Raw genomic sequence first — 13513 nt, 5'->3', positions numbered from 1 at the left:
GTAAACGTCTTATTAGCTGTTACCGTGAGTGCAAACGCTGTAGCTGCTCAGACTTGGATTCCTTCCTGTACCACCTGCACTATGGATATGTACATGTTCACGTTTAGGGAATCGACCAGGTATCCCTGATTGCAACTTTGTGTTTATTTGAATAAACCAAACCGTTCGTTTGCACGGTCAGAGGTCTGGCGGCTGCTGTTGCTGTGAATTAAATTTGCAAAAAGAAAGTGAGATTTTTTTTTTTTCCTCCTTTACCTTTTTTAACAGAAATGTTCCTCGGGTTGGGCGTGAAGGGGAGGAGGATGGGGGGGGGGGGGGAGAATCTGGCGCTCCAGAGCTACATCACCTCTCCGCCTATAATTGTTTGACACATGCCCTGTTGTCACAAAGTGGGGTTGTTTCCCAGACCCTGCTGAAAAAAAAGGTGCAAAGTAATAATGAGTGTTTAACAAGGCTCATAAATCAGGGCTGATGAGAAGCGCTCAGGACGGACGCACGGAGGCGACAGGGCCTGGCAGCGGGTGACCGGCGGCAGGAAACCAACGCCAAGGTCCTGCGGAGCCGCAGCCGTGCTACCGGCACCCCCCCAAAAAAAGGACACGTCCTCAAATGAAACACAGTCCCATGCTAAATCAGAGATAATACACTTAATGAAAACTCAGTCAACTGATCCAAATAGTCGACAGTCGGTGCATAATTAGAATCTAGGCGAGATATATTAAATTAATGGATTCAGTCCTGCACAGATGTATCATTAAAATGTATAGGATTGATACTTAACATGGTAGAGTTATTTTAAACTTACACATAAAAAAGGTAACGAGGAAAAAAAAGAAGTCAGTGAAACTACATGATGAGAACAGTCAGAAAATTAGCAACATAAGGATAATCTATGTTTTGGCACTCCCCCCCCCCGCACGTTCTTTCCACAGGAAAGAAAATTGAAACAGCCTATTAACTGAAGAGATCATCTTAAATTTCTTCGTCTGTTACCGGTGCGAGCTGAAAATCAAGGAGGGTTTGCAAAAGAAATCGTTACCAGGATGTTTCAAAGCAGTCACAGAATTAAATGAAAACTTTTCTTCCCAAGCCACAGACAAGGCGCTTTAGTGACTAGAGCTCCCTTTCTTTTGGTAGATCTTATTATCAACGGCGTATAAACCCCGAATTTTACTAACAGGTACATACGCGCGTGTATCTGCGTGCAGAGACGGCGCACAAACGCCTGTATCTCTGTGGAAATTACACGGGTGAACCGTAGACTAGTAAATATCTGAACTCTACTCTCAGATTGTGCTCTGCTTAGTATCCTATTCTCCCCATAGTTAGGTGTCTCCTTTCAACATCTCTGTCATCTCCATTTGAAGATATTTTCAGCGGTTTATCACTGCCATCTCCAGCCCTGCACATTTGCAGCAGGTTATCACAATTGCCAGTCCCCCCTGGCTGATGCGTTGCGCTGATTACCATCAGTGCCCTCAGATATTTGGTGCGGATTCCCAGCACTGCAATATCCACTCTTAGGACATCTGGAGCAGATCAAAATCACTGACTTCATTTTTTGGTAGAGTCAGTATTAAAGCTTCACATATCCTCTTCGCAATCATACCCTTCAGTGGATTCCTGCAGAACCAGCCTTTAGTTAAAATTCGGCCAAGCAGCGACCCCTATGTCTGGATTTGCATTTCTTATCGGACCCCTATCTAAACTGATTTGTTAATAATAAAGAGAAAATCTCTTGGCAGTGGACGCATCGCCTTAAGAAACTGGAAGGATCACACTGTCTTAGCAAACTCCTTCTCAAGAAAGGCTCTTTAAGGAGAAGTTTATCTGCCCAATGATCTTTGAATTATTTGAGCGTGGCCATTTAGGTCGATTTACTTTAAACAGTATACAATTTATTTTAGGCGATTACCTTAGGTATAATCACATTATACCCAGCGCTGCTATATATTTCTCTCCCGCCTGTTTTCAGATGTGCATCCGCTCTCCAGCGGGAAGGTGACTCTGCTTTTCACTCTGAGCTCAAATCCTTTTTTGCTACGTGACTGTTTATCGTCTTTAAAAACGCTGTTCGGTTAATGAGTTGGCACCGCACTCCTTTTTTGTTAGGTTTTGCCGAAAGTTAAGTAGACATTCGAGCAACTAAAACACAGATCTCAGGAAAAAAGAGTAAAAAGAAGAGATTTGATTTCCGAATTATATTTAAAATGACCCTTTAAAAAAAAAAAAGAAAACAAAAACAAACCCACACCAGTATACTATTCCATCTCTTAACAATTCCAAGCTAATTTATGGATGGGGGGGTGATGACACCAACCTTTTTGACTGTTTAGGGAAATATTTTCCTGGTGCTTCTGGCAGCTGCTGCTGATGTTTGTAATTTTCCGTACAGTTTCGTTCTTTTCGCACTTTTGTTATTAAGCTCCTGCTATAGGTCTATGGGGGGAAATAAACCCAGAATCTCCCAGACCTTCACTAAACTGATTTTCAAGCTAAGTAGCTTAGTGTAGCAGCTCTGGTCCCAGCTTACTTGCACAAGGGGGAGAAAAAAATTAAAAAGGGCTTTGAAAGGTTGCCTACTAAAGTGACTTAATAAACCGTCAGAAAAAAGGGTAATGTCCAATGCAGGAGCAGGAATCGCGTGGTGAGGGATTGGCATTTACTGATCAGAATTGTGCATAATTAATGGAGTTCGCAGGACCCTGCTCATCCTTGCGCCGCGAACTTCTCAGTTGAGAAACAAAGCTCTCCTCCCAATCTTGCAACTTTCCCCGTTCTCGGCGGGTTTCTTCTTTCCTTTCTTTTTTTTTTTTTTCCCTTCATATTTTTGTCCTGTTTCTTTCTCTCTCTCTCTCTCTCTCTCTTTTTTCCCCCAAATCATTGTTACAGGTAACCTACATTTTGTTTTGTTGGTTTTTTTTTCTCTATTTCCATGCAAGGTGAAGAAAAGCAAAATTCGCCCCGAAAAGATGCTGGGCTGATAGAAAATCAAGCGAGACACCCCCCCCCCCTTTTTTTTTCCCCCTGAACCGATCTGAGCAGGATGGGGGCGAGTGGGGGAGGGGATGAGTCACATTTCTTAAGACTCCAAGTGGAAACCTTTTCTGGATACACATTCCACCCAGATCTAAAGCGCTAAGAAGATTTCGGCAGTGTCGGTGCCTTATCCCACCTTTATTTACCTGCAGCCCTTGTAATGTGACACTTCCAGTCGCAAAACACCGCTGCAATATTCAAGCCCCACTCAGCTTTGTTACGGCGGTGCATTTTTGTCTGAGGGTCGATCTCCTGCTCTGAGGGTGAGATTTTGGAGCGGGGGGGGGTGTGTGGAAGGTCCTCCTCTCCCTGTTAGACATAGGAAGGGGAAAGCTCGCTATTTCCAACTGATGGGGGAAGGAAGTTGAACCAACTCTGAGACGGAGAGGTTTCCTGAAGCGCGGGGAGGGAAGGGCTGGCCGGGGTTAAAGACACCCCGCAGGGACGATTGCAGGAGGGGAGGCATCTCCCTCCGCTCCAGCGGCGGCCAGTCCCCGGCGGGACCCGTGGTGTCAGGCTCAAACCGCGGCTGCAAGCTCGGAGAGGGGGCGCGAAGCCCCGCGGAGGGGCGCGGACCTTAGGAGCTGGCTCTCGCCCTGGGCTCGGGAGAAAGAGAGAGACACCCCTGCTCCCCCTGCCTTCTCCTTCCCCCCCTCCCGCCCCCGCCAAACACTTGCATCCCAAAAAGCAGCGGGCTTTCGCCCCTGCGGCCCCCTCCGTGCCGCGCCGCGCCGTCCCTTGAGGAAGAGCTCGGCGGCCCCGTCCGCCCCTTCAGCACAAAGACGGAGCTCCGCTGCGGCGGGGACCGCGGCGGCGAGGGCTGGGCTGGGGGCGGCCGCTCCTTGCCCCGCCGCGGGGCCGCTCCGCTGAGGCCGGCCGAGGGGGCAGCAGCGCCCTGCCCCGCCGTGCCCTCCCCGCGCCCGGCCAAGCGGGAACGCCAGCCCCGCCGCGGGCTGCGGGCCGCACTCGTGGGGCAGAGCGGCCCCCGGGCAGTCCCGCTAGGGCTGGGAGGGTCGGGGCAAGAAACGCCCAGCCCTCGGCATGCCGCCCCCTCACCCACCCCCCGATATCCGTTTCCCCCAGCGGAGGGGCTGGGAGGGCCCCGGCGGCGGTAGGAAAAGGAAAGTTTGCAGTGCCAGGCGGGCGGTGCTGCCGAGGCTTTGCCAGCCCCGGCGGGGTACGGGCGAACCCCGCCACGTCGAGGAAAGCGGCAACATCGCGGGCAGGTCACAACGGTGACAACTCATCTACTTCAAGGCGGCCGAGTCCCTCGGTCCTTCGCAGAGGGGTCCTTTGTCTCCCGTTACACCTTCCACCCCGCTCCAGGCGGAAAAGGGGAAGAAGAAGAAGAAAAAAATCCCTTTCTCTAATCATTGCTGTTAATGACGATAATGGCAACAGCCCATTTTGGTCCTTTCGCGCCCCCCCCCCCTTCCCCCGCGTTTCCTTTGGTCCCCGCTGAAACGAAACGGGCGGATGGAAGTTTTGACAATCTACAAGCCACTCAGTCCCCCTCCCCCCGCCCCGCTCGGGGGTTAGGGCTGAGGGTCTTCTCTGCCCCTCGGCATACACGTCGCCACTGTTGATTTGCGGGATTATTTATTGCTAATATTCCGAGAACTGTCGCAATGCCTCTGATAATTGTCCCTGAGTGTCAATCCGTCGGCAGGGCATGAGGAGGGGAAAGGGCGGGGCGGGGGGTGAGATTGCTGTGGGTCTTTTTATTTTTTTTCTTTTTCTTTTTAACTAAAGATTCTTCTGGGAAGAACTGCTAGAAGCCTTTTGACTTTTAGCAAAGTTGTGTGTGTGGCGTTTGCAGGTTGCTATAGATAGAGTGCCTTTATTTATTTATATACTTTTTTTTTTTAGTGGTAAATTGTTACAAGTCGCCTGGCTGCAAAGCCCCCTTTTCCTCTCACGGCCACTCTCGTTTGTTCCTGAGTCCAACGACGACAAGGGGGACTCAATGTTAAAGGTGGAAAAAAACAGTAACACAGTTGTTTTTGTTAAAAGGGGACACACTAAGGCTGCGAAACAGCAAAACCCCAATGTTGGACAGCTGTAAAATCGTGTAGACAGGTTGTCATACAGCAGTGGGGGCTTTTCTGAAAGGAGCCCATTGCTAAACATTAAATACACACACAGCACAGCACAGCACAGCAGCTGCGCGGACACACGCACACGCGCGCGCACACACACACACGCACACTCAGGCACCGAGGAAAGTGGCCCAGGCTGGGCTGTGCACCACGTGCTGCACCGAGGGGGGCGAGGGGGGGGCGTGGGGCGGCGCTTGCAGCTCAAGTGGGTGCCAATCAAAACATCAACTTCAAATTGTATCTGAAAGATCAGCCTAGGACCTAAGGGCAGACACATCAGTTGGAGCTCAATTGTTGATCAGATCACATCTAAGGGATTTAGGAGCACAGAAGAGCCGAGATTTGAGGAGAGACACCCCACTGAATCCTTCCACACTCATCCTCCTCCATACCTAGGTTGCAATATATCTCTGACAGAAAGAAATCAGAACGAAAAAAGAAAATTATCGGCTCGATTTCTGTTCTCTCGCCCTGCTTGACTCCAGTAAAGAGAGGGGGGGAAGGAAAAAAGAGAGAAAGAAAGAGAGAGAGAGAGAGAGAGATCCAGAGAAGCCCGGGTTTGTTCCGCTCCCCTCCCCGGCTGTTCAGGCTCCCTCCTCCCCCTTTTTTTTTTTTTTATAATTCCTTCCCCCCCCACCCCCTTTTTTTTTTTTTTTTATATTTCTGCCGCTTCTGCCGCCGCCGCCAGTGCCACCGTCGCTGTGCCCGCGCCCCGGAGATGTCCTTCCCCCAGCTGGGCTACCCGCAGTATCTCAGCGCCAGCCAGGCGGTTTACGGGAGCGACCGGCCCGGGGTGCTGGCCGCCGCCGCCGCAGCAGCCGCAGCCGCCGCCGCCGCCTCGGGCCGGCCCGCGGGCGCCGAGCTGGGCAGCGGCTCGGCCGCTGTCACCTCGGTGCTGGGCATGTACGCCAGTCCCTACAGCGCCCCCAACTACAGCGCCTTCCTGCCCTACACCGCCGACCTCGGCCTCTTCTCCCAAATGGTGAGTGAGCACCGCGCTGCCTCCCGCGCCCGCTCCGGGCCCGCGGAGCGCGGCCGCGACGCGCTGAGGCAGGGGGAGCCGGGGGCGGACGGAGGCCGCGGAGCCGACCGCGGGGGGCGGCGGGGCGGCCGCGGTGGCGGTGGCGGTGGAGGCTCCCGCCCGGCGCGGGGTCCGCCGCGGAGAAGGGAGCGTGGCTGTCGGCGGGTCTGCGAGGGAGAGAGGGGCCGGGGGGCGGCGGGCTCCGTCCGCAGGCGCAGCCCCCATCCGCCCCGTCGCTCCAGCCGGGCAAAACTCCTCTGAGTTTTTCTTCTTGGCGGTGGAAGGGCTGAGCAGAGCTCCTGCCTCCGTCTTGTCGGCTTCCCCTAGCAACTCGAGTTTTCTTTTTTTTCCTTCTTGTTGTTATCGGTGGTGCTGTTGACGGGCGATATTGTCGGTCCTGTTATTTCAGTTGTCTTTCCAGCGCGCTCTTTCCGCCTGGTCCTTTTCTTTCCCGCCGAGCTATAAACAGGTTCCGTCCGAAAGGCCAAAGTGCAGTGTCGGTAGCTAGTATGCCCGTGTATTTCAAGACATTTTCCTTAAGCCTTAAAAATGGCCCGTTCGGTTCCCTGAACTTTTCATACTCTGATTATGGCGAGTATCATAGATCGGATTTGCATCAAGAGAAGGAGGGCATCTACATCCCATTATACACATAGGAGCAGAAAGGCATACTGGCGTTAACTCTAAAACAAATTGCCGTCACCCAGATTGTCCTCGGATTTTATTTTTGTTTTCCTTTTCTTTAGAATGTAATAGTTTAAAAGTGAAACATGTTTTTTAAACTAACTGGTTTTGTCTCTGGTGTCGTTAAGACGTTATCGTTGCTAGTATCTCCAAATTTCTCGGCGGCGGTACGCACAGGTTCTACATAATTTCTAAATGCCCCTCTCCCCCCCCCCCCAACATAAAAGTGTGAATATTTATAACTGGGTCCACGCAAGGCATAACTTGTGAGTGGTTTTAATACATATATGTAGGCAAGTAGATAGATACGCTGTTGAACAAGGGTCAGCATCTGAAAACACATCATTTTGTGCCGCAAACCTTTCCTACGAAGACACTTTTAACAGCATGCATTTCCTACTTTTTAACCTTGATTTTGGAAATGCAGTAAAAGTTGACACAGAAGCAATGAGTGATTTACAAGTCGCTTCTTCAAAAGAATTCCCAACAGTGATTACACACAAAAAAAATATCATTTCAGCAACAATAACAAAAGACAGCGGAATAAAGGGACTGCAGAAAGCCTACTCGGTAACACATTACAAAAATTACATCGGGCTTCTCTTTGTGTATAAGCTTCGTCTGTGAAATTAAAAATACGTGTTCCTTTTTAACTGTTTGAGAAAGTTAGATTAGTTTCTTCGCGGACATTTTTGAAGAGGTTAATTTTTAAGGATGACACAAATTTAGCAAGAGTAATACTAAGAATGTATTTCTGGGCTAGAAAAAAAGCGAGATTGTAGTAGAAGCAAGGAGGAAAAAAAAAAAAAAAAGAAAACGGCTTTAAATGTTCCTATTGAGGAACCGTCCCTTTCCTACTCGCAAAGTATCCTGGTATTTTACTACAGTGTTTTACCATGACGGTGATATTTCGAAATAAATTCTGAAATTCTGACCATTTGTAAATCACGAGCTAAAATATTAAGTTAATATCTAGACAATTTGCGGTAATAATGAGGCCTAATGAGGTTGCTAGAAAGATAAAATGTTATTTACCAAAACACCTGATGGGATAATTTGACTTGCTGTGTTTTACTACCGATGATAAAAAGAATATTGATTGCAAATAAATCACCGTCTCTAAACGCTTGTAAACAATTTGTGTTTGCTCTGCCCAGATCAAAGTAAAACTTATGAGATAAAGTGTCTGCATATCCACAATGCGTGGATCAGTTTTCATTTCAGAGTTTAAAGGCTCTTCTAAGAGTTAGAAGTTAATATTTTATACCAGAATCTTAGTGTATGATTTGGGGGGCGAGAAGGGGGTGGGGGGGAGTTGGCTTGTGTGTGGAAAATCTCTTACATTATAAGTGTCTTCGTACTGAAGTTGTGCATTCATCTCTCCAGTCTCGTCTCACGCCAGCTCCTTTTAAAGGCAGAACTGGGGCCAAAGATGAATGCTCTGCATGCATTTGTAATATCCTCCTGGATATTTTGCAGATAAATGCGACGTTGTGCGCAGGCATGAGTTTGTAACTGTGGCGTAGTACCTGCTTTCTCTGCCTGATAATTTCGAGGGCACAATAAATTGTCTCGCCGAGGTGAATGAGAAGTTGCTCTATTTCCATCGTTTGATTTGATTTGGTTTGCGGAGAAAATACGCATCGTGTCTGGCAGAGCCCAGCTTAGCCCCTCTCTTTTCCTCTCCCTGCAAGACGGGGGGGATCATTTGGGAATACCTCTGTCTGATCTAAACGTGAAGAGCCTGGAGCGGGGAGGGCCGAATTTGCCTGTGAAGACCCTTTGCACCGCTCAAAGGCGTATTCCGGCTCCCGGAGTAGCCTATTCAGGTCTGCTAGAGACGCTAACGAGATAATTGATGTGCTTTTTCCTCTCCGCTTCTCTGAATGTGTTGCAGGGCTCCCAGTACGAGCTGAAAGATAATCCGGGTGTCCACCCTGCTACCTTTGCTGCCCACACTGCCCCCGGCTATTATCCCTACGGACAGTTCCAGTACGGGGACCCGGGGCGGCCCAAAAACGCGACCCGGGAGAGCACCAGCACCCTTAAGGCCTGGCTCAACGAGCACCGCAAGAACCCCTACCCCACCAAGGGCGAGAAGATCATGCTGGCCATCATCACCAAGATGACCCTCACCCAGGTCTCCACCTGGTTCGCCAACGCCCGCCGGCGGCTCAAGAAGGAGAACAAGGTGACCTGGGGCTCCAGGAGTAAGGACCAAGAAGATGCAAACCTCTTCGGGAGTGACAATGAGGGGGACCCCGAGAAGAACGAAGATGATGAGGAAATCGACCTTGAGAGCATAGACATAGATAAAATCGACGAGAACGATGGGGAGCAGAGCAACGAGGAAGAGGAGGAGAAGCCCGAGCTCCTGAGACAAAGCAGTGAAGAGGAGCACTTGGAAAAGGAGAAGGATTTGGCACTGTCAGGGCCTGAAGGGCTGAAACCCAAAGACGCGCTGGCCATGGTGAAGGAGGCCTCTGACAACAGCACACGAATCATCAGTCCCGGGGGACAGAACAATTTACAGATGCCATCTCACAGCAAACCCAAGATTTGGTCTTTGGCAGAGACGGCAACCAGTCCTGACAGTGCCCTGAAATCTTCTCCCCCTCCACCCCCTCCTCCCCAGGTTAACCACACTTCACAGATCCAGCATCCTGCTTTTCTCCCTAGCCATGGACTCTACACATGCCAGATTGGCAAATTCCACAACTGGACAAATGGGGCTTTCCTCACTCAGAGTTCCCTGCTAAATGTGAGGTCCTTTTTGGGAGTAAATCACCACCACGCTGCTCATCACAATCACCACCTCCAGGCCCAGCAACAACCCTCTGTTTTAACAGCAACCCTGGGAGCCCTAAGCGGTGAAAAACCTTCAGAGAGGACCAGTCCCAAACACATAGGTAATGAAAGCATCACACATCCACCTCCCCCTTCACCCCCAAGACAGGCACATGAACTTCTCCTTGAGGAATGGTGTCAGATTCAGCCCTGGTGTAACTGATGGCTGTTAATGGAGTCACAGATAGGTTATCCTAGCGTTGATTTTTTTTTTTTCCTTGGAGCATGTTGATTACATACATTAAGCTAATTTCATGTGGGCTACTACACTCTCACCCTATACACCCATCAAATAAGATAAGAAGGCAGGAACAGCAGTGTGAAACATATTCTTTGAGTTTTGCTTTCCTTCCCTCCTTCCTGACCCTCAGCTCCAAATCATTTCAATGACAGCCCAAAATGTGGCAAGAAAAGCTTGCATACTCCCTAAATATTGGAAGTAGGGAATAGTGCTGTACACACACACATATATACCTACAGACATCTGAACCAGAGGGGGAGAGGGACGTGTCTTCTCTGCACACCGTCCAGAGTTTTGTTGTCGTTATTCTAAAATGGTTCTCCTGTTTTTGTGTTGGTTTTTTTTTTCTTTCCTTCTGTCTCCTTCTAGAAAGAGAAAATGTACCGAGAACTGAATCCCCACCTCAGCCGCTAAAATCGCCCTTCCAGCCTGTCCGTGACAAGTGAGTTTGTTTGTTTGTTTTCACTGCAGGAATGTTACTTATGTGAAACAGAGTGTTTGAATAATAAAGACTAATTGTAACACATAATCATCTCCATAATAATACATACAGACAGCAAGAACAACATAGAAGTTGCTGTAATCTTTTCAAAGTTAGGCTAAATTACAATTGTACATAGCCAGCCCGTAACTTTTCTGAAACTTAATAGACCTCAAAGATCTTGTGTTAATTACACCAGTGACAATAATTTCTGTGCAATTAACTAATACTAGGATGCTATAACAATAGACAGGCAATTATAGGAAAGGATTCTTTTTTTTTTTCTGAAAGATTGTTACGTCTTTTTTTTTTTTTTTTTCCTCCCTCTCCCCCCTGCAGCTCTTTGGCTCAGCAAGAGGGAACACCGAGAATTTTAACAGCTCTCCCTTCCGCTTGATTAAATGGTTTGGTGAAAAAATATTACAGAGACTGGTATTAAGGACAGAGAAAAAAAAAAAAAAAGGAAACTATATAAACGACTCCCATCAATCTCTTTTTGCAATAAGGTGGTGCAAATCCATAAAAGCGATTACACAAATCTGTAGATGGATCCCCTTCTTCCTTGTACCATTTCAGATCGTGTTATTCTAATCATTCTTGGATTATTTGTTTGGTAAATGTTTCCCATGTGTTTGTGTTTTTTCTGTATATAGAGTGATTTCAGATTGTAAATAGCGCGTCAGCAAAACTTGTCTAAATCATATATTTTTGTCTAATAAACTAAGTGAAATTATGAACTCTCTTCAGGTATGTATTCTGTTGCTGCAGATCTTATACATATATTACAAACCTATTCAAACATTTATAATTTGCTTTCTAAAAGTCAAGCCTTTGCCTTTGGGTAACTGAAACTTAAAATACCAAATCCAAGCTTTTAATGACTCTTGTAGCTATTTTGTCAAAAACAAGCTGCGACCTTCCCTTTTCATACACATAAATTTAAGACACTGCGTGAAGCTGGTTCTTGACTAGTAAAATTAAAGTTATTTTTTTCAATTGTGATGAATCAGACGTTTTCTGTAGTATCCTTTTTCCGAACATAAATGGATCTGACTTCCACTTACGTTATAAAATACAGTCTTGAAAATGAAAGGGACAAGTTTTCTCACAGTTCCCTAGTGTATAACTTTGCTGTCCAAAACGGTTCCTAAATTGGATGAAGAGCTTTAGTGCTTTGATATACATTCCGACCGAAGCCGAAAAAAATTTAATAATTAGGAAATAGAATTATTAGCAACGATTTACGCTTTAAATAAACACAGAGGAAATATGACTGTGAAAGATTTTTTCCCTGTGAGATTAAGCACAATCTTAGCAGAGAAAAATATGGCAGTTGTTGCACTTCCCAGAAGAAAGTTCTCCGATTCCGATCTGTTGGTTAAAAAGAGACTGAGAAAGACAATCTATCGGTTTATAAAGGCATTAATCTTCCAAAGACGTTCCGTTAAAATGTGTAATATTTTGAGTGTTTACTTCTTTTTTCTCCTAAATGAGAACACTAAATGAGCATTGAGGTGCTAATAAGATACCAGATGGTTGTTGATGGTGGAAAATGGAAAGAAGCAGCTGGGAAAGTCATTAAGAAATAATGTGGTGACGCCCTATCCAAACTGAACCAACCTCAAACCAGGACTTGGCGGAACAAGATGAGATTTTCAAATAAAATATTAATAAAATTCTTGTCAGAGATCAGAATATTGATCTTGATTTAGCTGCAAAATCATCACAAGCAAAGAGGGGTCTAGGTAAACTACCCCTTAGAGATCTGTTGACAAAGCAGTGGAGGCGGTAGGCTTCTATTTTTTGCGGTTTTCAGATGGATCAGAGAAACAGATCAGACGAAATAGATCTTGTGCGGGATATCTGAAAGGCTGAAATCTACAGCGTCCCGTATCTCTGAAAGGAGACTCTTTTCTTGACATCCTGCGGTTCCCAGCATAGCATCAATGAGTTTGCTTTCTGGCTTTTAGTTTTTTCTTTTTCCTAAATCACAGGCAGTCCCGCGTTGGTAATGGTTCCAACAAAGAGTATATTACAGTTTTAACCAAACCATAACAATTTAGCTTTCAGCGAGGAAAAGGGAGAGGGAGGAAGTCTTTTTTTTTTTTTAAAAAAAAGGGAAGAAAAAAGGCTTCACGCCTGTAAAGCCACACGGCGCGTCAGATCAGTGCTGGTGTAAACCTGACGGAATCACTTTCTTTTTCCCACCAATTCAACAGAAATAGCTGCAGCCCCGCACTGGCTGCCCCTCTCCCCCCTTAGGCCCCAGTTCCCCGCGGGCCGCGCAGCCGGCCCCGAGCAATCCGGTAGTCCAGCCCCGGGTCCCGGCCCCGTCCCCCCTCCGCCGCCCGCCTGGCTGTCCCTGATGGGCACCGCTCCTTCCTCCGAAAGGGGAGATGGCACGTAGAAAGCGCGCAGTGATGCTCTGCGAGGCGGAGCGAACGCGGCGGTGCCAAATTGGCTCGGGAGGAGAGGTGATTACTTTGCGGCATATTAACGTCAGAGGGGACTTTAACTGTGGAGAGCAAAAGAGTATCCGCGTGTGTATCCGCGCTCTCCCGCTCCCTGACCGCCCGCGCCGGGCAGCGCCGAGCGGAGAAGAGCGGTTCCGAGCGGAGCCGAGCGGTTCCGAGCGGAGCCGAGCGGTTCCGAGAGGAGCCGAGCGGGGCCGAGCGGCGGGGCGCGGGCCCGGCTTTGGGCAGGCTCGCAGCGCCCTCTGTGGGCTGCGGGCGGCACCGACCCCTCTCCCAGCGCGACGGCAGCCGGGGGTGTCGGCCCGCAGCACTGCTCCGCCGGGGGTGGGGAGGGAGAGGCTGCCCGCCTTTAATGCAGCCAGAAAGCCAGCAACATCCTCCGGAGTGTGCTTCCAGTTTTGATTATCCTCCGGAGAGTGATAATTCCCACTAGTTATCTGGTTGGCAGTTTTCCGCCTGTGGAAGCCTCAGCATCTTGGAGCAGACTCTGCGGCAGAACTCGATTTTTTTTTTTTTTGTGCCTGTGAATCTGCTCGTTTGAATTTCCCGCCCCCTTTCCCCCCCAGTAACGCCAACAATTGTGATGCTTCCTTCTCCCCCACCCCCCCCCCCCGCCCCCAGCAGCTG

General features: G+C 48.4%; 1 protein-coding gene across 1 annotated transcript; it reads left to right on the top strand.

Moving 5' to 3' along the window:
• The first annotated feature begins 5503 nt into the window (after positions 1-5503).
• On the top strand, positions 5504-11476 carry IRX1 (iroquois homeobox 1). The gene is made up of 4 exons (XM_054816336.1): positions 5504-6120; positions 8741-9752; positions 10301-10373; positions 10752-11476. The coding sequence occupies exons 1-4, from the start codon at positions 5857-5859 to the stop codon at positions 10807-10809; spliced, it is 1407 nt and encodes a 468-aa protein (XP_054672311.1). The 5' UTR covers positions 5504-5856; the 3' UTR covers positions 10810-11476.
• The last annotated feature ends 2037 nt before the right edge of the window (positions 11477-13513 follow it).

This window comes from Grus americana, chromosome 2 (assembly GCF_028858705.1).
Source record: "Grus americana isolate bGruAme1 chromosome 2, bGruAme1.mat, whole genome shotgun sequence".
Taxonomy (NCBI): domain Eukaryota; kingdom Metazoa; phylum Chordata; class Aves; order Gruiformes; family Gruidae; genus Grus; species Grus americana.
This window is presented reverse-complemented; position numbering and strand designations above follow the sequence as displayed.